Consider the following 27,425-nt stretch of genomic DNA (forward strand, 5'->3'; position numbering starts at 1 on the left):
AGGGTCAGCTGTGTTTGAGGCGCCAGCCAGCTCCTCCTGACCATTATAACAACGCATGCAGAGTGTACTGAGGAGGAGATATTATATGTGACATCAAATGGGATTTTTTTTATATTAACTCACAGGCAGTCATAAAATAGGCAAACATTAAGTTCTATTAATAAAACTGAATCTTTATTTTATGACCAGTAACTAGGCCTACATACTCTGTTAACTCTCAGTGTGGTAAGAGCTGTAAGGGGAGGGAACCCCGTGCCCAAATGCACAAATAGCAACAAAAGTAATTATGGTTTTGCACGCAGAATGAATCCACTTTGAAACCGCTACCGTGTTCGTCATGCCCCGTATTCAGTTGGTTGTCTGCGGGTCCTAAGTGATACGTCACGTGAAGGTGCGGTTTACGTAGCGCAACTCCCCAAATAGCCCATATTTGTCAGGTTAGTGCACTGAAACACAAATATTTCGGGAGCAGCTATGTTTAGATACTGTAACTTTTTTAATTTGTTTTTCATAGTTTTGGAGTAGAAGTCATTTTTCCACCTAGAGATGGAGCACGCACTTCTTCAGGCGGATCATTCTGCGGTCAAAAACCCTAGTGAGTTGTTGGCAGCTCTGATGTGGTGCAGCTGCAACAGCCTCGATCTAAAACCGCTGGACAGGAGCCGAGAGCAGGTTACACATATCCAAATATGCGCGTAATTGGAGTGCAGTGGCGAGGCGTCCCTTGCATCCCTGCCGAGATAACGTTGTCGTGATGTTCAATACTTCGGGAATTGAGCTCACTTTTAATAAGAAAGAGGATATTTCCGAAGTTAGCAATGGCACTCTGCAGCTTATGTACAACGTCCTCGTCACCATCAGCCCCACAACCATGTGGAACGAGTCGTGCGGAGAGCAGCTGCTGGATTTCGGGCGCCCGGAGAAGATCATCATCGGGGTGATGTTGGCGATCATCACGGCGGTTACCGTTATGGGAAACACGCTGGTGGTGATCGCAGTGTGTGTGGTGAAGAAACTAAGGCAACCTTCAAACTACCTTCTTGTATCCCTAGCAGTGGCGGACCTGTCAGTGGCCATAGTAGTGATGCCTTTTGTAATAGTGACAGACCTCACCGGGGGCAAGTGGCTTTTTGGGGAAGTGTTCTGCAACATCTTCATCGGCATGGATGTCATGTGCTGCACCGCCTCCATCATGACCCTGTGTGTTATCAGCGTCGATAGGTAAGTTTCCAAAGTTAGAAACTGAAGCTGCTTTGATATGGAAGAATTTGTAGTGGCACCAAAATTACGCATACAGTGCGTCCATGCGTTTAAAATGACACGGAGAAGACAAATATACAGACTCCTATAAGCTGCTCTGAATCACTTAAGCGCACTGAAGGCAGGCAATAGTTCAAGTGCCAAGTAATGAGACGCATGAAATAACTGGGCGTTTTTGCGCAACAGAATGGCATTTAAATGAAATGATTATCTGTACGGTTGAAACAACTGAACCAGAAAATTAATACGCTGACTATAATTAATTTACAGCCCGCTAAATTAATTTGCTTGACCGGACCATGGGCAGCGTTTCCTGTAATTATGTATTTAGGATCAGCGACCATTGACATCACAGCTGCTGTGACTCTGACACATGATTTACATCGTCCTTCCTTTCTGTTAAGGGCGCACAGGTTGCGCCTGTTCTCTGAACAGTGCATTGGGTAAAGTTCCCCTCTGAAATACATACACTACAATAGCCTATGAGGTTTACCACCCCGGTGTTTTGCGTCAACACATTGTTCATAAATTATTCATGAAAGTTGGATCCCAAATGTGAGTTGCTTTAAATTCCACATTAAATTTGAGTAAAGTGAAGCCTGAGCACCCATCTGCGTCTCAGGTAAGCTACAGGTCTTTGGAGTCGCTGCACATCATGCCAAGGCTGAGCCTCATAGCTTGTGACAAATGAGAGGTGTCCATTGCTCCCACTATAATCTGCAATGAAATAAAAATCAACTGATCGGTGTCACTGTTCTGCCTCAGTAACCATAATGAAGATGTAACCCACATCTGGTAAATTCACCTCTACATAAGCTAATTGTAGTATTGATGATCAGATTATTCCCTCCTGCTTGCCTATCAGACGTTATTACCTCAGTGCATTTCACCCAGAATCATACACATTATTCATGTGGATGCCACTGAGCACAGGGGACTTAAGGATACCTGAAGAGCTAGCGATATCACGGGAGAAACTGGATCACAGATATCATGCTGTGATACAGCTGACAGATGTGTGAATGCGTTTTGGGCTGGTTGCATAGAGGGTGACAAGATTAGTTGGGTAATGGTTGACAAGCCATTCAGGGGCTTAGTTTAGAGGTCACAGAGGTCACAATGATTACTGAAGATGGAAGGACAGTTTTTGATTATTAGGTCATCTGTGGCCACTCACTCCCCAGTCAGGTCATGAGCTGGCCTCTTCAGTCAGTATGTGACCAATTACACATCGTTCGGCTACATTCTCCTATTGCAACTCTACAAGGAGGAAATCATCTACATTTAATAGATCTTACCTGAGTAGAAATAAACAATGTCAATGTGTTAAAACCAGGCTTCTCTCAGTGGCTCAGTGGAGTAGAAGTGGGAGGGTGAAAAAACCTGCACTGTCGGTTCTCATGGCCATTGTCTGTGATTAGAGAGGGGAATTGCTCACAGTATATACTCAGAAAGGACACCCACCTGTGAGCGAGGATGTCTGAAAAGGCAGAGTAGGTGATAGAATCTGTTACTGTGAAATCAAAGCGTGCACACCCACCAAACCACACCATTCTAGAGGATCTTTTCCATGTCTTCCTGCGTTTTATCGACCACAAGACTAACTAAGAATATAAAAGAATGGGATGTTAGTTTGGGATTATTTTCATCCCCACACAGGCTGTATGGCGTTTCTGTAAACTGTTTGTGCTGATCTCCATGAAAACAGTTTTAATGAAACAATGCAGAATGTGATTGGCATGTCATTCACAATGGGAATCAAATTCATTAGGATGGGAATTGCCAATTAGACACACGATTAGCTGTAATTAGGGTTCACTCACTTGCATTTAGGATTTCCAAGGACGTGTAGGGAGTGGTGCAAGAAAGGATCAGGATAAAACAGGTTTGTTTATGCAGGTTCAGTGCTACAGCACAAGGGGATATTGATTGTCTCTCAGAGCCTCTTTAGGTTTACAGGTGGGATGCTACACTGTATATGCCAGTATGCACAATGTGCTGCCAGAGGAGTGGTCCCTAGTGTATGGGGCCAGTGAATTTACGATCCTGCAAGGACGTGACAGACTTAAATGGATGCTCTCAGAGAGAAAACTGTCGTCCTTGTGGAATACAGTATCAGATATTCACCATCTGCTCAACACGAGTCTAATCAACCACATAGGGTTCAAGAGGGAAAATTAGTTGGTGACCTCCACTATATAAAATAAAATAGAGATTTAAAAAACTCCTGATTCAAATTGATGCAGAAAAGCGTGAGAGATCGTTAGGTCCGATAGCTTGCTATTGAGCAAAATAAGCCTTTTTTCTAAGACTAAGTAAGTAAGTCCTCACTGTGACAAGTAAACTGAACATGATGTGTGAGAGTAGTGCGCCTTGAATATTGCAGAACCTGCTTAAAGGCATTTGTCATTTTGATTTTTGTTGATATTCCAATTTAGTGGTGCATGTTTATAGAGACATGTGAAATTAACCAAATTACTACAAATCATACTCATAGGTCTGGTCACTTGGCCCACTTGATAATCCAGCTTTGGTCTAATTCTACAGTCTCATTGCGTTGTGCCTGGATTTGCACATACATTCATTTTGAGGTAAAATTGTGCCTTTTATAGACATTTTAAATCTAGTTTAGGTAACACAGGAACTAGCAAGAGACAGCAAGTATCCATCTGAAAAAATCCCTCCCCTCACTTCAGGCCTCCCTCCAAAACACATTTTCATTAACAATGAGTGCACACAAGTAGGCAGGTAATTTTTTTCATGTTTTTGAATCAGAGCATTTGATGTATTGATGGCTGTCGGGATGTTAAGGCAATTTCACCAAATATAATAATAAATGCTTCTGAAATAAAATGCCTATACCCTACCTTTAAATATTTAAACAAATGTTTAAAGACATTTTAAAAGACTGTTAATACTTTCTGAACGGTAAGTCTAAACAGGTGACGGAGGTTCAGCAAGAAATTATGTGTTTCCTGTCTTGGCAAACTATGTGGGAAAATAATAAATCACTGTGGTTAAGGGGCTTGAAGCAGTTTTAATCTTCTCACACTGGCATACAGTATCATCTGGATTAGGGGAGGGAAAACAATCTGCAATGGCCCAATACACCCCAAAGTATTAAAGAGAAAGATATCATGGCAAAATCTCCCTTGGTTGACAAATGCAGATCGTCTTTGCACCCAGCCCTACTTAATATGTATTAAGTTTGTATTATTAATTATGTATTATCCATTACTCTTAATAATAAACCAAATAATGTCCAACTATTGCCTCTTTCTTCCCCCCTGCTTAAAAAATCATCTTCTCTAGCAATAACCTCCCGTATAAAATTTTGTTTAGTAACTGTTGTCACCCAATAACAGCAAGACTTGAAGAAAAGGTCACTTGTCCTGCAGTCTGTGTCACATCAAAATAACTGCAGAATACTCTTCAGTGATATTGATTTTCTACTGTATGTGCAAATACTGATATATGGCTGTGAAGGCCATGCTTATGGATGAGTACCCATTCATCCAGCTTCTTTAAGTGGCAGTTCAACTCTGTTAGGTTCATTGAACGTAGCATACACAGCAGAAGAGTCCAGTCTGAGTGTTGGGAAGTGAATAAAGGAGAAGTTATAAACCCAAGGCCATCTGTCTAAATGAATAGAGGTCCGCTCTTTATGGGATAAGATATCCCAGCATGCACTTTCAGCAGAGGCTTAGCTGCTTTCATGCACATTTCCCTAAAAAGTTAGTATCTCTTTTGGCTACAGTCAGTTTTTACCTTCACTGAGAGTAATATGTTGTATGTTCAATAATTCAAACGTGAAATATGAATGATTTATTCACAACAGTGGGTGGAGAGGGTAGTCCTTTTCTGGAGTTCCTCAGACATCTAAGAAAAGACAGTGCTAAAGAAAAGGAGGAGGAATCATATAGCAAGAGACAGACGCTAGTTAAATTTGCAGCAAATCAAACATTGCCTGGCTTAACTATCGGTGAACTTGTGGAAGATGTGTTGGGATGTAGGTCAAGAAAAAATCTCACATAACTGCAGTTAAGTAAACTTTTCCACCAAGGTTCAGACTAAAGAAAATACAGTGTGGGTGTCATCACAGCCGTAAGCGTCTGCAGGGGATTTGAGGGTGGAAATCATGCTAGCTAGGCCCTTAGATGGCAGCAGGATTAGCTACAGTCTTCACATCCTTTCTGCCAACTCGTGTGTCAATGACGAGCCGAGTTAACACACAGCTCCCACATCGACCCGCCCTCCATATCTGATAATGTTTCTGTGAGGCTGGCACGTAAATTTGTCCCAGGAGAGACAGCGCTTGCTTAGTGCAAACATCAACCTGCAGCAGCAGACACAGATGACTTGACCTAGCTGACGCATCCTCAGGTAATGTGATGTGACGCCTAAGCTCCACTCTCTCAGGCGCTATTCACTTCCCACTTGTCGGCCACCTCGCCGAAATGTGGAGGATTGGACATCTCCTGCTAGGCCAGTGCGATCAGATCAAAGGCTGTTCATGCTTATAAAGGAATGCTAAATCGGGACAGAAAGTGTGTTGCGGTACTAAATAGGATGTTACGCCGAATTTTAAAATCCTGTGATCACATCCAGTTTACAGAGGGTGCTACATTTCTGAGGTTTCAAAAGACGCATTTAATATTACAAGCTACTACAGCTGTTTCATACAGAGAAGACAAACCACTCATCTTTAAAGAGGAAACATTATTTAAATTTAAAACCCATCACTGCCCCATATCCTGTAAACAAGCACTTCTCCTAAAGCAAAACTGCTGTCAATGAAAATATTTCAGAACACCATTAAATAAAAATGCTGGGAGAAGGCATTTGGCAAGTTAATCATTGATAAGTGCTGCTTGTACTATCAACTGCAGCTCAGCTTCCGTACTGTTAGGTTGTCTGTTTGACTTTTATTACAGGAGCACATGGAGTGAGAGAGGAATTATTTGCTGATCATGTGATGAAATGGAGGGGGGGGGGGGGGGTGTTAGAGTTGCCACAGAGAGTCATGAGTTGCAAAGATTTTTAAATTTGAGATTTGGAGCAATTTATCTTGTATAACATAAGCAACCGTTATTTGATGACTTCTCGTTGCTTCATTAGAAAAACAACTATATTTAGCTCTGGCTTGTTGACAAATCTACAGCAGGTCCAGCAGGTCCAGCATGGGCTCAGCGTGGTATGCTGCATTGGAGCCATATGGAAATTACCATATTTAGCGGATTTCATCTTGTTTAGGTTTCAAGATTGTTATTATGGTATATGCAGTGGGAAGCAGGGTGTTGCAATGGATGAGAGGCATGTGCTCTTTCTACCTCCTGATGATACTTGAAATGAAAAGTTAAAGAAAATAACATTACCAACAACATACACAATGTTTCTGCATCCAAGTGTTCTTTTTTTAAATCAATGATATATACACAATTAGATAAGCCATAGTTATGGTTATAGCAATAGCTGTTGGAGATATTCTGCCTGGATGTCTGGACTAACATTGCCATCCTTACAGCCACACCAGCATGTCTGAAGCTTGCTCTGCAGTTGACTTCAAGTTATGTGAAATACACAGAATAGTTTATATTTTTTAACCTCTCGTAGCTCGTGGAGAGCTTTGTAGGACACTATGAGGGCACTCCAAAGTGAATTGAAGGTTAAGGGGGAGAAGTCAAAGTACTATGAGAGGCATAAAGGCTGGCGCTTGCCCTTACGACGCACTAGGTTAGAATTTATGGTAGAGAAAAATAATATTTGAAACTACCACGTGTTTAAACTGCACAGAGATTCATGCTTGACTGAGACACGGTGTGTGATTTTGATTTAGTGTGTTGATTTATTCTGTAGGGAGCCACTTAAATCAGATTTGAAAACATAACTAATCAGTGAGCCCTTGAACCAGATCCAGCTCTACATCATATTTGAATAGTAGTAGTGGTATTGATGGATCCAAAAAATATACAGCCAAAGTGCTTTCACAAAAGGATAATTAGGTTATGAAGGGGGTTATTTTGGGCTGCTGTGTTATTTTGAATAATTTGCATGTTCCTTCTTTTGGGTACAAAAAACATCTGCCTCCAATTTGATATTTTTGTTTAACTTACTTGAAGTGAAATTATGCACAGAGAGTTTTTTTTTATCCTAGAGTTGACAAAAACAAAAAGCCTGGGTTGCCCAACTTTCATACGTCAGCAGCAGTACTGTTACGCAACGCTTTCATGTACAATTTGACACGATGGGTTAGTAACCAGTCCACAGATAGAGATCTGATTTTTATTTTGCTATTCCTGGCTTGTCACCATAAATTTAAAAGCAATCTCCCAGGAAGAAAAGGGCAAAGTGCTGAGTGACTTTAGTGTGGCATAAATCATGCTTTGTGTTTGGCATAACAAAGGTGGAGTCCATTATTCATCAAGATTGAACAAAGGGCCAACAAGCATTTACCAAGCAGTTAGATAATGGGTTTCCTGTTGATGAAGCTGAGAGACCGCAAACATATACACACGCTCACGCTCACATCATGTTGTGGATTGCAAATAATGTGGTTTGAACATAGCATTTTGCTGCTGTTGCAGAATATCTAGGTTTGGCATTTGCTTCATCTGTGCACATGAACTGAATATGTATACGGTCCATTAAATAACAGGGTAGTATGAATCATCCTATAAATGATTACTAAGAAGTTAGCTTTTGTAAACCAGCAACAAATCGTGCATCCATTTTTATTTATGGTTAAAGGCAGCATAAACTCTAAGTGTCTCTTTATTTGCGCTTATTCTGTTATGCTGCCAAAGGCAACAGCTTTTAAAAGCAATCCCTCTCGATATGAAGACGTTCATCTCATTGCCTCATATTTCTTTCTGTCACTCTTCATATATGTACTATCAATCTACTGTAGTTGTCAGTTAATTCTAAACTCATTATCCAAAAGTATTGCATGATGGAAAATGTTTGTTGGATGTAGTTCAATGTGACTTTATTGCTGAAATTCCTCTTCTTACACAGGTCAGGTAGATGCTAAGAAGTTGATTGCCGATTTAACCCCCAGCACTGAACAGAGTTTGTATTCCAGCTGTGAAATAGAAAGTTATGGCAACCCATCACTGCCAAACTGCCCTTGAGCAAGACACTGAACCATAGGACTGACCACTAACTAGGTCACTGCACTGTAGGCAGCCCTGCACTCTTTGAAATGCCTGAGGGTGCATGCGGCAGACTGTGAATATGGAATTTCCAGTCAAAATCAACATCAAACATAATCCAGCACATTAACATTTGAGATTGAAGTTTCATTCTTGATCTGCGTAAAACAGCTGTTTGTCTATTTGTGGGCTGTTTTTGAGCTTTCGATTATAATCACACTTGAAGTCAGAAAATTAGAAAACTGAGCAGACAGTAGCTCAGTCCGTAAGGACTTTGCTCGGGAACCGGAGGGTCGCCAGATCGAGTTCCAGCTTGGATCACAGTGTGCACTGGTGGCTGGAGAGGTGTCAGTTCACCTCCTGAGTACTGCCGAAGGGGGCCTTGAGCAAGCCCCTGAACCCCCAACTGCTCCGGGCAGCCACGCTGCCACTCTCTCCGTGCGTTGTTGTTTGTACGTGTATTTCAGACTGTGTGTATGCTAATATCAATAATAACACCAGATTAATTTGGGTGGATTAATAAAGTGTATCTAAATCTACAATTCAACTGGTCAAACTCCAGCTGACTAGGAAGCACACTACTCAGTCCATTAATACTTACATTTTCTCGGACAGTTCACTCCTCACAAATTTGCCGGTACTCTTTTCTGTATCAGGTTCTTGGGGCAATTCATAACGGCCCTAAATAAAGTGCATTATCCATGGGGCGCTACGTTACGCTCACCTGTTCAGGGATTTAAGGAAAGAACAAAATGTACCAAGTGTTAGGAGGACTATGTGTGTGGATGTTGGGGGGGGCGGTGGTACTGGCACTTTTTTCCCCACTTCAAGCACTGACACTACCAAGGGACCTTGCGATTAGAAATTTTTGTTAGTTGTAGCAGCACCTACGTTGTAGCAGGAATGACAGACGTCGCCATCCCTAGAGCGTATGCGACTAGCGTGGGTAAAAGATATTAGCTTCCTAGCTCGGAACATTTTGACAGATTTGTTGATGTACTCAAGGAGCGGCCCCAGTGGGGCAAGAGAGTGTGTTCTATATTTACTGTACTATTGCTCTATGCCACACGTTCGAAACTGTGAATCTTCTTTTCTTCAGCCCAATTGATAAAACATATTGTAGTGTATGTGAATGTGGAGCCAATGATCTGGCAGGCACAGATGGTTGATTTTAGTGTCCCTTAATCTCCCCAAAATCTGGTGTAGAGACTCTCAGTGCTATTTAGATAAAATATACTGTAGCTGTTCAGAATAATACACCTTCATTTATTTTGTAAGCTCATTGCATTGTTTAGCATTCTTACTAGATTGACAGTTTCTTACCTATCATTACGTGCACTGCCCTGGCAACACAACATTGACCTTTATTTCACTGAATCAGTATTATCAGTATTATTACCCTGTTGTCCCAGCTGTGTTTGCTCACCTATAATGGCATTTTGTTTGTCTATCTTTCAAATTTGCCTGCGTGAAGATGAATCCTGGAAATGTTCATATGTGATACGATGCATTTAAATGTGCTTTGCCAGTAGAAAGAGGCTGATAACGGAAGAATTATTTTCTCCCTCCCGCTGCTCATAAGCAAGATAAACAGCAGTAAAATTGCTCTTCTAATGAATATTCCTGTCATCCGTTATACTTTTGTCTGGTTAGTGCATATTGTGCTCAGACAGGAACACAGATTCCATCTTCATATCTAATGTTCTCTAATGTATGTCCTCTGGTGCAAAATCAAATTATTTTCAATTTATTTTATTTTCCTGCAAAACATTAATATCAGTCCAGCTGATGTAAGCAGTAAAGCTGCTCTCATCCTCTTTGGTTTATATTATTATGTGTGGCCCAGCAGAACATACAGTATTATTAAAATACTACTTAATTAATTGATTTATAGGTTGCTTATTTTACCTATATTAAAATGACACATCTTGCTGAAGACTGAAGGCATACTGTAGATGCAATTAATCATTTTAGAAGATCACAAAAGTCCTCAAATCACCTGGAGAGCACTCAATATGCTTATAATTATTTACACTTCTACATGTGAAAGAACCCCTGTACATATCTGCTTCTTGAATGATGTTAGATTTCTTTGTCAGTGTCATACAAGCTAATATTTAAACATAGTAATGATGCAACTCTTGCCCAATAAAGGTAAATCTATAGGGAGAGACCTTAGACACACACTTCAACAACATGGCAACTCAAAGGCCTTTACATTAGAGATAAAAATGCTGAAAAGATATGACTGTAGAAGTATGTTAAAGATCTATGACATTATTCAGGCAGATGAATGCCATTTTGCTCTATGGAAATGAAAACTGAGTCAATCATTGGTTCATTATTTCTTGTAGTGTTATGTTGTATCTGCCTTTTGACGAGAGGTTCAAAAGATGCGCTTTGTAATGATACTCAGGGATACAGAAGCAAACTCGTATCATCAGCAATATCATTAAATCTTGTTACATTAATGAGGAAAAAACCTGACAATGATTTTAGGGCGTTCCTTAGTCTATTTCTGGACAGATAAATTGCAATCAGGAATAATGACACTAGAAACATTTTGAAAGCTGGAAGAGGTTTATTTTAATTGAAGTATGCATTTAATTATTGTGGAATTTTGTGTACTATGCATGAATTTTACAGATTGGATTTAGGGATTTTGGGCTGTTTTTCCATGATTGTCGTTATGTTTTGACTCTCAATCAAAATGGATATGGGACATATGAAACTGAAGAGATAAACAACGTGTTTCAACCTTGTAATCTATCAGAGTTACATCACGGAGGCTCATATTTTCTATGTGTGTGCACAGGATGAATTCTGGGCATAAAACGCCACAGTGGAACAGGTATCAGTGGCGTTCTCTCGCTCTATTCTTTTTTAAATATCTGTGATATTTTCATGTCCCAAAAATAAAAGGTCAGTAATAGAAGTAATAGTCCTCAACATTTGCCTTTATGCTACATGGTGGTGTCTAGTGACTCAGGAACAAGTTGGATACAGCTCCTCCTCACTGTCCTTTTCCATTTGCCAAGACACGAAATGATGACATATAATGGGCCACGCAGCTACTTCAGCTATACTAACTGCTGGCGATATGCCAAATTAGAAGAAAGTGAGTCTGCTGAAAAGAGGAGCTGCCTCTGGTATCCTTGGTAACTAAAATGTTTTTTTCTTAAAGGTCAGAAGTAAAACGGGAGGAAGTGGAGAATTAGATTCCTCCCCCACATCTGAGAGTTCCTCTATCGCTTATTTAGTTTTCGAGGTGTCCTCTGAGAGAGCCAGTGCACTCTGTGACAGAACCAAAGGGAAGGTGACAAAGATGGAGGGGCTCTTCACACTCGCTCTTTCACATCATCATGACAGGAAAAAGAGAGAAAGATGGACTTACTGCAACATACTTATTCACCTTCCACTAACAGACTTTAGTCATTGTATAATAATGAAGAGAGAGTGTTAGCACGCTCATTAATATTTGATTGAGCATTTTGGGATCTCACTAAATGAGTTTGCAGATTTGAGGCTGTTAGTGGGGTGTTGATCGCAGTGAATGTACATTTTACTGGGCAGTAATAGCACTTCCCATGCCACATTACACGCAAATGAAAGACTGACTGTGGCAGTGGCATGCATGCACATATTTAATTTTCTTGGTAGAAAGAGAGGTCTGCAGAGGCTTTGTAGCTGCATGACAAATCTGGTCACCATGGTTTTTATCATAATGAAAGTCCATTAAAGAATTGACAAGCAGCAAAAAATGACTAAATGCATAACTAGCAGGCACAGATCCACTCTGAATGGTGTGAAAAGGTACACCGACAAGAGTGGCGACACAGGAAAGTGTCTTGTTCAGTTTAGCTTGTCTCATTGCTACTGAAAAACATTCTGGCCCACATTCAGGAAATAGTGCACACCACATGCAACACCACCCAAAAGAATCACTCTTACTCTCCCAAGTGGTTAGGAGTTGCCAGTAGGGGCTTGTGATGGCGCTGGGGAGACAGAGACATTGAATTATTTGACGACGCGCAGTTAATAAGACGGGGTGGGACAGCACAGGCATAAGTTTTGTGAGTTGGTGAGGGACGTCATCTCACCACAGACTTCACGCAGCAATACGTTTTAAGCTAAATTTAAGGTGGTGATGACGCTTTGTTTATTTTGCACAGGAAAAACGCAGCAATGCTGATGATTTTGGCCCGTCACAACCATCAATAAGCTGAACTGTCACGGTGACGTGGATGTCGAGTTGGCCGACTTCTCCAGATATTTGGCATGCTAAATATCTGGCAGACGTCGACGATGTGATAGTGATGTGTCAGGGAGCCGTTTTGATGCGTCGCTGAGTAGTTCACACGTAACGACTGCCGACCGCCAATCAACCGCTGATTTACCGCCGATTTACCGCCGATTTACCGCCAATCACAGTCTGACGGTCGTCGAGCGGGAAATCGTGCTAAAAATCGTGTAGTGCGAACTAGGCTTAAGGCTATGCTGGCGCTGTCCGACCCCGTCTAATTAAGTGTGTGTCGTCTGATAATTCAGAAACATTCTTCCTCTCCTGAAATATTTATGCATGTCTCCACAGCGCCATCACAAGCCCCTACTGGCAACTCCTAACCACTTGAGAGACCTCTCGAGCTGTCTTAAATAACTAGGAGAGTAAGAGTGATTCTTAGCTTTAAGAAATTTCATAACTTGCTAGTTTAAAAGTCGGAGTAAATTTCATGAATTCTCAGCACTTAAGACTATAATGGCACTTTGAGAAGCTTGATAAATTCCAGCCCTGCACATTTAAGGAAAAGAGACTAAGAATGAATGGCAATATGGGCTCTCTGAAAGAAACTGGTGGCTCAACCAGGAGCGCCCAACTGAAGAATGAGTGACAGTAACAATTTATTGTAGCTACCAGAGAAATCGGAATAAACCCATGTAGATCAACTGGCTGAATTTTTCAGTTAATAATTTTAACCATCGATGCTTACTATGATAGGGTCCTGGCTGTTTCCATCACTTTGACTTGTTTAGAGCAACCCTGTCTCCTAAGTATTATGTATTTATATTCTATTAATATGCAACAGTAAATCACAAGCCGACAAAATTTTGACGCTGAACATATCAGTAAAACATTCCCAACATATTTCATTTGTTTCCCATCAAAATACCGGATACTTTGCTGCAACATACAATATCTTTGCATACTGATTAAAGCATTAGGCCTATACTAAACTATATTAAATATTAAAGGATTTTTTAGGCTGTCACTGCTCTTGGTTTAGGTTAGGGAGAGATGGTGGTCTTGGTTTAATACAGAAGAACTCTGCAGTGACTTTAAAACAGGAGACACAACATGTTAAATGACACTTAAATCAGTACCTTTCCTTAATTTTTTTGTTACCTAACTCAGGTCTCTGTGGTCAAAGTCCTGCACTGTGAACGCCCCACATCTGGTGTGGGAAATAAATGTTGTGCTTCATTCACTCAAAAAAACAATCCAGGCAGCAATTACATTTGTCACCACAAGGTAATTAGGAGAACAATTTAGTGATATATAAACATAATTACAGAGAGACAGTTTAGGAGTATCATGCACACTTAAAGGGGATGAGAAAATGATTAGCATATACTGTATAATGTGATACTATGGTGATATTATAAAGGAAAATATTTTGACTAGTGTGGACAAACATTTGGCCTTCTTGCACACCAAAGCCTAGGCCTAGTTGCCTTACCTTAAATCAAACATTATACCCTCAGCATAAGCGCGAAACATTCTTATCATGATGCACTGTGTATTACAGAAAATATATCATTGGGTTTGACTAAGTCCAGCAGCATCCCCACCCAATCACAGATCCATCTCGTGCCGGCTGGGGAAGAAAAAACACTTAAAACTAGTAATTGAATAAATGGAGCCACACACAGCACTATTGCACGAAGTAGGATAGAGTGACAGATCAAGAGATATGTGTGAGTGCTTTGGAAGTAGGCTCTCTTGAGGACAGGATGAGCTGAGAGAAGCTCTCCGAGGCTGCCATCATCAGCACGAAGAGGTCAGAACAGCAGGGAAAGATCAGGGCTAGATGTGGTGGTGAGAGTCCGGTGGGACGGGGAGTCAGAAAAGAGAAGAGAACAACGTTAAATAATGTGTGTGATGGGACTTGCAAGTGTATTTCACTTTATTTTACGGTAATTTAAAAAGATGTAATAAGCCATACTTTGTATCAAATTAGATAAAAACTAGAATGAATGAGTTCTTTATTAAAAAGTAAACAGTTATGCCAGAATCAGACAACATACACATAAATTATGCTCTAGAAACCGCATATAATGCTGTATACCGCTAAAAATACACTATATTTAGACACTCTTATACCAAATTATACTTAAATTAGAAACCAAATTGGAGATTCTAATACACTATTAGACAGCATTATACAAGATCACAGTCTAATTAGAAACCAAATAGGCCACAATGCAACATCAGATACAAAATATGCCAGTTAGATGCTATTCAACCCTTCCTACCACATTATGCTGTAATTAGACACCACATTTAATGCCAACAACATGGGCCTGTGAAGGCTTAATTAGACAACACAGTGTGTATTTAGACAAATGCAATGCCATATTATATCGGGCATAGCTTTTATAGTAGTCAAAAGTTTGCGCCCATCATTGCCACTTGATTGATTATTGTGTCTCGCCTTTCGCCATCATGGCAGGCTGTTCAAAACTCCCTCGAGTGTGGCCAGCTATAAACTCTTTTGCCTTCAGACGTGTTTGGACAACATGTCAAATGAACTCTTTTATTTCGAGTGTATCCCGCTATTAAGTCACCTTGCTGTGTTTTATCTGCTCAACAAAGCAGAAGGAATCGTTAACTGTTGTACATTTTTTTTTAGTTGCCATAAATCTTCTATTCATCTACCCTATTCTCGACTACTCTACTCTATTCTGTAGGGCCTGTAGGGTATTTTCTTTGTTATCCAAGGACACCCAGCTCTGACAGGGGTGGACACACTGACTGTTGGAAGGGGAATCCATTTATCACCGTGGCACTAATAGCTGCCCATCATCTCTATTGCTGTGAAAGCCTCTAAACCACTGATATGGACAGGTGGTGTACTGTGCGGCGGAGGCCATAAAATATCCTTTACATCAATTAGGAGGAAGTGAAACAGACATCATAAAAAGGTGTAAGGACTTACAGTCAGAGTAGTGGAAGGGTTTTTTCCAGGTGCGTTTTTCACACAATGATTATGTAGCTCACCAAGCACATGTCTGTAACACTATTAACAGTATCAAGCAAAGCATTATAGTTTTTAAAGGGTAGTCAGGGTTACCATCCGTGGGGGATTGAAAACCACAATAATTTAGGGAGACCACAGCTATGATTCATTAGATAATTTCTGTGTTAGACTTGCCCCTCATGGTAGTCACTGTCAATATGGTCAAACAGTAACCATCAAATCCACCATGTTTTTTAGAGATGAAGAAGAATAAATACATTTAATAATGCTTTGTAAATGGACTGTTTGTGGAAGAAACACCATGTTTCTCAGTCTGACTGTGTATACTGTACCATTGCCTTCTGTTTGTTGTATTGTGTTTCTGATTCTTAATCTGTAGGTGTAAGAAAGTTCTGCAAGGCTGCACACAAAAAGAACATTTGATTGATTTATTTCTCTATAGCTCCATTTCTCCTGGAGACAGAAACCATGTATATATAATCTTTCTCTCAAGATGAATAGTGGAAGTAGAATGATTTTTAGCTTGCAGTATTTAATTTAAATACGATCTTACACTTATATATAACTTGAATATGTGACTGGACAACAAAGCTGCCATATAACAAGACTACAGCCATGCTAGAAGCTCCGTGAGGCTGCTCTTAGGCATTTGAGCTAAATGCTAATACGCGCAAGCTTAAATGCTCATAATGACTTTGCTAACATGCTGATGTTAATCAGGTATAATGTTAACCGTGTTTGCCAGCTTAGTTTAATGTGATAGCATGCAAACATTTGGTTATTGGCATTCAACACAAAGTGCAGCTGAGACTGATGGGAACGAATTAAGGTTAAGATATACTTAATTGTCCCGAAGTGAAATTTGTTTCGGACTCTGGACCGTTCTGCAGCTTTGCAAAAACAACACAAAAATACAGTAGATGTAGACAATAGATGTCTCTCAATACATACTCTAATTCAAAACAACACATGCTCTCATATGCATTAGACAGTATATTGTCTAAAAGTACATTGTATTTAGGAATACCAATAGTTTGGTCATTTATCAAACTTAAGATTTTAATCTACTGGAGGCACTATATGAAAAGTTAAGTGATTGCTGAGAGGACGTAAATGTCTGTCGGCAATCCAACAAATAGTTGCTGCGATATTTCAGTGTGGTCCAAAGTACTGGACAGGTTGACTGATGCCATCCCTAGAGCCACGCAGCCAGTGTGGCTAAAAATACTTTGGTTGAGTGCTTACATTTCGCCCAGATCAAAAATGAATGATGTACGTGTGTGTGTGTGTGTATATATATATAAAATCTCAAGCTGTAAGCTAGTAAGTACATAAACATTGCATGTGTCTACCCATCACCCTGGTACTAAAGTAATTAAAAAGTACGTAATTAGCAGCGGTCCCCATGGCTACATATCACGGGGTGGTAAGTGGGAACATTATAATAAGGAAGGAAAATAAGTGTATTTGTAATTTGGGAGGACGAGCCAGATTAGAATCCCTGATAAGCATTGGCTTTATTTCTATCAAAAAGAGTGTATAAGTCTGTAGTCATCATTAACTATACACAATTTAGACCTATAAACTTTCTGGTAAACATTTACCTCTTCTTGGGGGGCAATTCCCAAGCATCTTCTTCTACATGGGTGCAGGCTAAAATGAGTGCAAACAGATATGCCAACAGTTACTCACAGGCTATTTGACACTGTCTGATCTAAGCTGGCAGGCCTGTGGCTGGAGGTAACAGACAAATCTGAGGGAAGATGTCTGTCCACAGATGACTCAGTTTGGCTTATTGAAGAATCTAAATGAGATTTAAAAAAACCTGCTGCTGCTGTATTACTCACTCACTCATTCTATCCTGAACCTGAAGTCAGAAAGCAAAACAGAACCTGACCTAAAGCTCAATTTCTACCTTACAGAGGTTCCTCAAATAGAATAGGTGAGCTGAAAGATTCCTTGAGGACTGAGGTTGTTGTCTGATGTTGGAGAAATCTCTCAACTCTTAGGGCAGCTCAGAATAAATATGATATACTTTTTTTTACCTCAAAAATACGGTTTATATTTTGCACTAATTACATTTTCCTTCAACAGCAAGAGTTTGCACTGAAGAAGTGAACAATGGAATCGGCATTTATTAAATTTTGCCCTTTTACAGCACTCTCATTCATTTTATGTAAAACAAACCAAGCATGAAAGCGGTGAATACACACTAGTGACTGCTGGATAAAAAGCAGCACTTCTCAGATCTTGGAGAGACAGATCTTCATCAAAAATGCTTTGATTTTAGGCGACGTCTAAACGTCTGTGCCCTGTCACGCGCACAGACTATATATAACAAAAAAAAAAGATTCTCCCTAAACTTCAACACTTCACTTTTTCACAGGCTCTTTTTGAATTGCCCCCAATGATTGCAATGATATAGGCCTTATCATTGCCTCATTGAGATGAAAGAGTGAGGATTCTCCAGTGGAAAGTTTCTGTGGGAAAAATGTCATTTGACAAGAGTTCTCTCTTGTCCTGCTCTTTTAAGGAAAACCTTTTCTAAATTTACCACTCCTCCATTCAAACCAGCTAAATATTTCACTCTGTATCCGACATAAAAGGTTTCTCCTGGAGATGACCGACGGCTGTTCCACACCAGGGCCAGTTACAGTGTTTCAGTGCAGAAAATACAGTAGTTCACTTTACTGTGATCTAGCTGGTAGCCTAGTGGAAGTAGTGGAATTCTCCATTAGCTTGGGCACACTGTTTGTCTGTGGCTGGGTAATCCCAGAGTGCTGCTGTGGCTGTTGATATGTCCCAAATCCAGAAAAATGAAAAAAATACCCTGCTCTAAACTCTGGGAGGTAATTATAATCCATTGCCACTGGTGTTTAAGCATGATTATCTGCTTCCTCTGAGGTGTGAAGTAACCCCCTTAAATTTGTTGCATACTGCAGATAGCATACTGAAAAATAATGGTCCTTAAAGCTGCTATATTAAGTAATTTTATATTAACAATGGATCAAATGTGAGAGGTGGTGGTTAGGTAGTGATGAACCCCGGAGAATTATCACCTGATTTTGCAGTTGCTATTAGCTTTTAGCTGAGACACATTTAGTATCTTAAAGCTAACTGTTTTGTTTTTATTTTAACTTTGCTATAACTTTGCTGTTTTGATTCACTCTCACGGCTCTCATTAGCGTAGCTTTTAGCCTCAGCAGGCTGCTTTTTTCAGCCAAAGAGCTATAAATCATATCTGGCTGACAGAAGTTTCTCTGTTCACCTCTGTAAATTTTCTTCATCTGCTGCCCCTCTTTCTTGTGGGGTCCCCCAAGGGTCCATATTGGGCCCTGTGCTTTTTTTTCCCTGTACATGCTGCCATTCGAGTCCATTTTCAAAAAATCTCCTTTCATTGCTTTGCAGACGATATACAAATCTATTTACCTGTAAAATCTAATGATAAAGCTGCAACTCAGTCCTTGCTCAACTGCCTGAGAGATCTTAAAAGATGGTTGAATCAGAACTTTGTCTGAATGAAAGTAAGACTGAGGCTGTTGTGTTCAGTCGACCTGGGGATTTAAGTGCTTCTGTAGATGCTCTTGGTACTTTAGGAACATATAGTCGTCCATTTACCAAGAATCTAGGTGTGATCTTGACAGTGCTTTTAAATTTGAAAAACAGATTAGTTCTGTAGTAAAAGCCAATTTCTTTCATCTGAGACTGTTGGCCAAAGTCAAGCCCTACCTGCCACGCAAAGACTTTGAAAGAGTAATCCATGCATTTATAACATCTCGACTAGACTACTGTAATTCTTTGTGTGTTGGAGTGGATCAGTCGTCTCTCCATCGGTTACAGTTAGTCCAGAATGCGTGAGCGCATTACCCCTGTTTTAGACTCACACCACTGGCTTCCTGTCTGTTTTAGGATTGATTTTAAGATTTTATTGCTTGTCTTTAAAATTTTAAATGGGTTGGCACCTTCTTATTTATCAGAACTTTTACATGTACACACTCTGGTCATCCAATCAGATGCTCCTCAATGTCCCTAGATCCAGGCTAAAAACTAAAGGTGACCGAGCCTTCTCAGTAGCTGCTCCTAATCTTTGGAACACTTTACCTGTTGAAATAAGAAATGCCCCGACTCCTGACACTTTCAAATCCTTGCTAAAGGCATATCTTTATTCACTGGCCTTCAAACAGAGTTGAGTAGTGACATTTATATTTTTTACTTTTTCTACTGTTGTTGTCATGTATATTTGTTGTCTATTGTGGAAAGCACTTTGGTCAACTACTGTTACATTCTCAGCACCAAACAGCAGGGAGACAAAGTTAGTGACTACCACAAGGGTGTCAATTTGTGTTGAAAAGTGGTGGGGACATAGGAGCTCAGATTAAGGGTGTGAAGAGACACTTAGCTCACCAGACATCACGAGACACGATATTAGGTTCACGAGAACGAGACCAAAAGATCCTTAAACAGTGTTTTAAAAGATATCCTCAATGCCGAGAGATATGAGCGGGGTTGTTTGGGGGGACCCCCTCCAGGAAATTTTGATCATTAAACACTGAATTTCCTGCCTCCAGTTGTAAAAAAGAAACACAAAATTCAGGTGGCAGGCGATATTTCAAATTATATAAATGCAGTGCAGCTCTCAGATACTGTGTTCAAATCTATTTCTCCTGTAGATCAATTTTTTCATATAATATCATCCCTGCTCAGGCAACACATATATAGGCCTGATTTAGTCTTCCATCCTCTTTTGTCATGTTCAAAATAACTGTCAAGAAGTTGTTAAAGTTACTGATTGGTGCATGAACATTTTTGGGTCATTTGATAATCTGTAGTTTGTTTTTTGGACTATGCACATTTGTTTCTTCTATATTTTAATTGCATTGCATGTTTTCTTAATGTGCAAATAAACCTTTCTAAATGCATTTTCATTTGTTATCTAACTACAAGCTGTATTTCTGAACATTTTTTAAAAACAAATTTTGCTTTAAAAAAGTGATGGGGACAAAATCAGCCATTTCAAAAAGTGGTGGGGACATGTCCCCAGCGTCCCCAGAGTAAATGACACCTATGGACTACTAGGTGAAAATAGTTTAAGTGGAGAGTAACGAAGGGGTAAAAGCAGAGTGAATATTGGACTTAAATTCATCAGGTGGACAGGAACATGACTCCGAATAATTTATCATGTTGCTCTGTGTTGGCTGGATATGTAAATAAGCAACTGTTTGCTAACAGCCATGTCAACTTTAAAGGTGATAATATGCCAATGTTGCGTTTGCAGCACATTTCTCATGTCCCCAAGTGGCCCGAAAAATCAGTAATTCATTTTCAGGTTACATTTTTACATTTTCAGGTGCTCGTTACATTTTACATGATTTAAATTTTTTTTTGTTCTCATTATTGATTGTGAATGTCTATACACACACCTCTTTTTGCGATGCTCCTTATTGTGTCCTGTTACAGGGGCCAGTAAAGTTTAATCTCTTTATGTCAAAACATAATAAACTAAACTACCCAGAGGTGCATCAGCTCATCCTGCCAAAATTACTTGCAGGAAGCTGTGTAATTAAGTCTTGAATTCAGTGCTATCTTATCAGAACTGGCAGTCGTTTGTGTCCAAAAGGATGGTGAGAAGATTTTGTTTTGTATGAGAGTGCGTCTGAAAACAGCTCTGCCTTCTAAAGGGCCAAGGATGAGTCATAGGTTTGTGGAGGACTGCTCTCCACCCCCCACAGACACACAAATATCCCCCCAAATTAGCACAACAACCTCCTTCCTCATTATTAAATAATGCATTCAGAGAGGAGTGTTGATTTACTGGGTTTCCATTATGTATTCCTGAGAATTCCCACAGCATGGATTGTACCCATCAGGATCTGTCTTGCATCTATTTGACATTGCTCGCCTGGATGTGTTCAGGCCCCCTTGGAAAGCTTAAGTACATTTTAAGTGAGGGTTGTAAGCTAGGCAAAGCAGGTTGGAGGGATTGGGGGTTGAGTAAACAGTAGTTGTTATGTAATATTCAGTGAGCACAACTAACCCAAGCCACGGGATCTTTAAGGACACTGTAATAGTGTTGAGTCTGAGTTTAAATGGTAACCACAAAGTTACTGTATAGGCTGATGTGTGATTTCCCAGGAATGGTATTTATTCTACATTGAGAGTTTATTTTTGACTGAAATAGAGAATTATTTGGCTTTCTTGCAGTTCTGGTGTCTCATGGTCGTCTATGCCACCACCTGTCCACCCGATCTGCCAAGGGCGACAAAATAATGACACCTGTCTCAGATGAATGATGGATGTTTTCACTTATTGTCATGGCAACGGTGGCATATACTGATATGAGTTGCATGTAGGTCACTTGCCTTAGGTACCCGTCAAATGTGGTCCAGATAGGAACAGAAAAAAAAACAAACAAAAAAGTAGTTTAAAGCGGTTTAAAAACACAAGATCGTCAGATCTGTGTCTGGTGGGTGCGTGTGTGTGTGTGTGGGGGTGCTTTCATTTGTAGCCTTATTATCCTTTCCAGGTGATTAGACTGTGTGTTGTCAGGTGTTAACAGGCTCCAGTGTGCAGACTATAGTACCATATTTTCTAATCTAAAACCAGTTAGCTTGTGGCTAGCTAAAAAAAACCAACTTGTACTACTGTAATTTGCAATTAATGTTTTGTTTTTGTACTGTGTGCCAGTAAAGCTTTAAAAAGCACTGGAATGGATTTCAGAGTATTTTTGACAAACATGTTTGACAACCAAGTTGCTTAATTAACACCTACCCACCTAATTGTATGGATTCCTCACAGTCCCATGGTGTTTGTAACACACACACAAAATTGTGCAAACATTAAGACTAATGCGTAAAGATAAAGCAACATGAACGAAGTAGAATGAACCTGACTACACTCAACATCTAAAAGCCGTTTATTAAGGGGCCTAGCTGAGCTGAATTTCATGTCCACGGTGCTGATAGCATCGCTGGTAGACAATGAGTCCAATTGGCCAGTGCTCCCTAAAGCATTTTTTATCTTGATTGACAATAGAGCAGAAACCAGAAAAAACAGCCGGCAGTGTCAAATACACAGCTTTTCATCAATGACGCACTTGATGCTAAATTAGGCTGTGGGCATATAGCCAAACAACACAGAGGTGTACACATGGATTTATCATTTTGTGAGAGTAGTGGCTATTTTCCCAGTTTTGTACAAAGTCAAGGCTTTTGCACCTCACTTTATCTTTATTTTTCTGACACCTCCAGCTGCTATTTCAAACCACTGAGCTGTCCGTTTGCTTGATAACTCCCTCTCTACCTCGCTAAGCTCCTCCAAACTCCTAAGCCAAAGAAAAGCAGTTAATGGCCCTCCAGGCAATGACGGAGCTTATGACCTCTCAGTGAAATGTCTGTCTTTGAAATGAGTGGACATGTATTTGATGCTACACTGCAGTTTCTTCTCAATGAATACAGGCACTCTGTGTGATTCTGTACTGTGGTGGTGATAGTGCAATGGATAAGACGCCTGCCTTTGGTGTGAGAGATCTGGGTTCAATCCCCCACTGTGACCCACCCACCACTGTGTCCCTGAGCAAGACTCTTAACCCCTCGTTGCTCCAAAGGCGTGCGACCTCTGACATATGCAATTGTAAGTCGCTTTGGATAAAAGCGTCAGCTAAATGAATAAATATAATGTAAAGGGCTTTAGAGCAAATATCAAGGTAGGTTTGTTGAAAAGCTGCCTGGAAGTTAGCACTGATACTTCTTTTGTCTCCTTTCCTTGTAGATATCTGGGGATCACGCGGCCCCTTACCTACCCAGCCCGGCAGAACGGTCAGCTGATGGCGAAGATGATCCTGGGAGTGTGGCTGGTATCAGCATCCATCACCCTGCCACCTTTCTGCGGCTGGGCCAAAAACGTCCACACAGCCGGTGTGTGCCTCATTAGCCAAGACTTTGGCTACACCATCTATTCCACAGCTGTAGCCTTCTACATCCCTATGCTGGTCATGCTGGTTATGTACTATAAGATCTTTAAGGCAGCGCGCAAGAGTGGCGCCAAGCATCGCTTCACTGACCTTTCGCGACGCGAGCGGCTTGAAACTGTGGCTAATGAGGCACTGCGAATGCAGGGACTGAAGCCACCTGGTGTGGCGGAGGAGTGTGCCGCCCTGTCCCGCCTGCTGAACCGAGAACGCAGAAACATCTCCATCTTCAAACGGGAGCAGAAAGCAGCTACAACACTGGGGGTGATCGTGGGGGTCTTTGCTGTGTGCTGGCTGCCGTTCTTCATCCTGTCCACTGCCAGGCCCTTTATCTGTGGAGTGGAGTGTAGCTGTGTGCCCATCTGGCTGGAGCGCACGCTGCTCTGGTTAGGCTACGCCAACTCCCTAATGAACCCCTTCATTTACGCCTTCTTCAACCGAGACCTGCGATCCACTTACCGTGACCTTCTCCGCTGCCGTTATCGCAACATCAACCGTCGGCTGTCTGCTGTGGGCGTGCATGAGGCTCTCAAGGTTTAAAGCAGGGTACTTTAAAGATTATATTGGCTCTCAAAAAGTTGGGTATGGTGGCCCCTGTGCTTGTACACTTGGTGCTTAAAGGGCGACGTGCACACAGCAGGACTGTAGATAAGACAAAGACTGACAGAATGGGAGTCACTGTTGGTGGCTCTCTGGCCCCCGCGCAAAGGCAGAGAGACAGCACAATCACTTCAGTGTGTGTGTGACTCAGTGATTCTATTTTGGGAAAGAAAATCATTGAGCGTACTTGATGGGCTATTCAAGTCGACATGCTTTTGTGCATATGCCACAATTCCGTCCTAGCTCCGGATTTATGGTAGGATAATGCAGTGACAAAGGAAATGACATGTAAACACATCAATCATCCCAGAGCTTTCAAAGGGAACAGAAAGAAGCAGATTTCTGTATATTAACAAAATTGATGTTTGATAAGGAAAAAAAAACATTTGTTTTGTGGCAGAATGCCTGCTGAACATCTTCACTGAAACATGCATTTCAGCACATCCCATATTAATTTCAAACAGAAAATGAACACTTTGAGATGCATTGTGCTTTGTGCCAGGATTGGATTTACTTAAATTAATCACTAGTCATAGCGTGCAATTTGGTCCTCTCACTAAGTTTAATGGGAGCACCTTAAATGTTTCACAAGCGTTGGAAATGTGGAGATGCCAAGGGAATGAAGGTGGGTGGTGTTAAAATGCAACATGAAGGGAACATTTTCCATTCATGAAATCTCAGTGTTTGTTGCTATAAAAGAAACTGAAAGTAGTTTGGTTTAGTTTTTGCATGAAACACACTTGTCTTACATGCCACTGTATACATGAAACAAGAGATTTTGAATAATGAATGACGATTTGACAGACGTGTTTCCATGTTTCACCCCAAACACTATCTCACACTTGAATTTAAAATGAGCTCAATGCTGTATGTGTAGGAAACCATGATACTGTGGACTTTTATTCATAAGTTTCATTCCACATTTGGCTGCTGAACTTATTGGTTTTCTACAGTTACCTAAACCTGTTGAACTCTGCAGTTTCACTTTAAGAATTTACATGTTCTTGAGACTATTTTGCTCCACTGGTTGTCATCAGCGTCCCTTTTAAATCATGATGTGGTCACTTCTGACTCCCATTTAAACTCTTTGGTGACCTGTATGATCCCATGTCAAATATCATTTGAGCAGTGTGTGCTTTTTCTACCTCGATTTTTGGGAATACTGTACATTTCCTCTAAACAGATGTACCGCTGTCTTGCATCATTTTGTAATTAACTGCTATTTTATATTGTGTAAGATCGATCTGTGTACAACTGCTCTGTTATGGCTCTGTTTGACCGCGTTGTCATTGCCTTCAGAAACAAGCTGGGGAAGTGGCGATGCATTTCATCACTTTGTAAATAAAGAAACACTTGGTTAAAATGTCACTGTGGCCTACATTGGTAACCTCAGATGATTTACACTCATGCAAACCGGTTCGACGATACAGTTCTAGTCCTTTAGACTGAGAATCAAAAAGGTCTTTTTCTCTCATTTTCAAACAGGAGTCAATCCACACAGGCCTCCTTGCTTTCTAGCCCCACACAGCATCTGCTTATCAAAAGCCTGATGCACACAGTTTGTTGTACAAAATTCATTATCCTCTCTGACTTTGATTGATAGGTCTATCATGAGGAATAAAGACACCTTAAGACATGCGGGGGACTTTGAAACATCCATGGCATTTCTGAAGAATTAGCACCAAGGCCGTCATGCTACTGCGAGGACTCTGGAGACGTGTTTGAGGATGGTGACCCATATTCTCTGTCTGCTTGGAGCAAAATATTTTATTCAGAGTCTGGGTGACAGCTGTCTGCTTGCTTTCATGACTGAAACTGTCCTGTAGAGAGAGACAAGGATGAGGTAGTCTGACATGTGTGCTGTGTCGCGTCTTGTGGTCAGAAGGTACGTAGTTCAAATACACCAAACCACTAGGAAACAAGTTAATTGGTCAGTTAATTATATGACCATCTCAGAACAGCCTTATTATGACTGTGTTTGTATATATGAGGATAATGTGCATGCAAATCACCAGTTTAAGTAATTAGGAAAATAAAAACAAAAAGTCCAATGAGTTTGTTACAACTTGACTAACATCGAGCAAGTGTGATAACACAGTACTAGTCCAGGTTTTTCGCTTCCTCACTTCCTCCATCTATGTCTTCTTCGGTCTCTTCGCCCCTAATTATGATAACATTATGTCAATCAGTGATGGGAATTACAGCTCTTTGAAGGGAGCCGGATCTTATGGCTCTGTCCCTTTCCGGGAGCCAGCTCTTTCCGCTCCCAAACTGCTCTTCATTTAGGACCACTTCTGCTTAGGTTTCAACTTTATTGTCATTATGCAGAGTACGGGTACAGAGCTAATGAAATGCAGTAAGGATGTAACCAGAAGGGCAGAAATTTAGTGTTTTTACAGATGAGTGCAGTTATGCTATCTTACAATATGTACAGTGGAGAAAAACAGATATTGTACAGTAGCCTTTATGTGAATATAATAAAAATGTTTAGGAGAAAAGTGGACCCAGACAGAGAATGGAGAGTGCATATGTAAGGATGTATGTACAGCAATGTTTACACATACTGTTGGTTAATGTACAGTAATTTTATTAAACAGTGCATGAATTTGGTCTGTGCAGAAATATGGTCACATTTTTATTTGTTGCAAGAAATAAGTGTCCAAGATTCTTTATCTGCAATACATAATACTAGAATATCCTAGTTGTATAACAACCTAAATAACACCATACTAATGAAAATTAAATAGTATTAGTTAATAATAACATAACTCCATACAGACACATACTGTATATTTCAATGAATAAAAGTAATTTAATTAAGAGTTTAAGCGTAAGCAATTTTTGTTTTGGTGGACTGAGTTGATTTCTCTCTCTTAAGCATATACACAGGTCATGGGATTTTACTGTGAAGCTTGGAAAAACGGTAGTTTTTGGTTACAAAATTGGTTCCGGTAGACAAAAATAAAGTGTCTTCCTTCTCAGTTCAGACAACGTAGCCTCCGTGTTTTTATTTTCTAACATGTATAAAGCATACATAAGTGTGATTTGTCATTTTCATGCTGTCCTTTTCTGGAGGGGTATCAAGCTAGCTAACAAATCTAGACAGCAACCGACCCAAGCCAATGTCAGAGTGCGTTATCCAGTGAGTTTGCTTACATGAACTGAACATGAACTCAACCTCTGTCAATCCTC

At 40.4% G+C, this 27,425-nt stretch overlaps 1 protein-coding gene across 1 annotated transcript; it reads left to right on the top strand.

Moving 5' to 3' along the window:
* The first annotated feature begins 237 nt into the window (after nt 1-237).
* Nucleotides 238-25,601, top strand: htr7c (5-hydroxytryptamine (serotonin) receptor 7c). The gene is made up of 2 exons (XM_038704718.1): nt 238-1,221; nt 23,435-25,601. The coding sequence occupies exons 1-2, from the start codon at nt 755-757 to the stop codon at nt 24,171-24,173; spliced, it is 1,206 nt and encodes a 401-aa protein (XP_038560646.1). The 5' UTR covers nt 238-754; the 3' UTR covers nt 24,174-25,601.
* Nucleotides 25,602-27,425: the final 1,824 nt, after the last annotated feature.

This window comes from Micropterus salmoides, unplaced genomic scaffold, assembly GCF_014851395.1.
Source record: "Micropterus salmoides isolate LMB-PRFRI ecotype aquatic unplaced genomic scaffold, ASM1485139v1 Ms_hic_scaffold_7, whole genome shotgun sequence".
In the NCBI taxonomy this organism is placed as follows: Eukaryota; Metazoa; Chordata; class Actinopteri; order Centrarchiformes; family Centrarchidae; genus Micropterus; species Micropterus salmoides.

Excerpts from the sequence above, each read along its gene's own strand:
- htr7c (XM_038704718.1), top strand. The coding sequence starts at position 755 with ATGTTCAATACTTCGGGAATTGAGCTCACTTTTAATAAGAAAGAGGAT. Across the intron at positions 1,222-23,434 it reads TGTGTTATCAGCGTCGATAG|ATATCTGGGGATCACGCGGC; the intron begins GTAAGTTTCCAA and ends CTTTCCTTGTAG.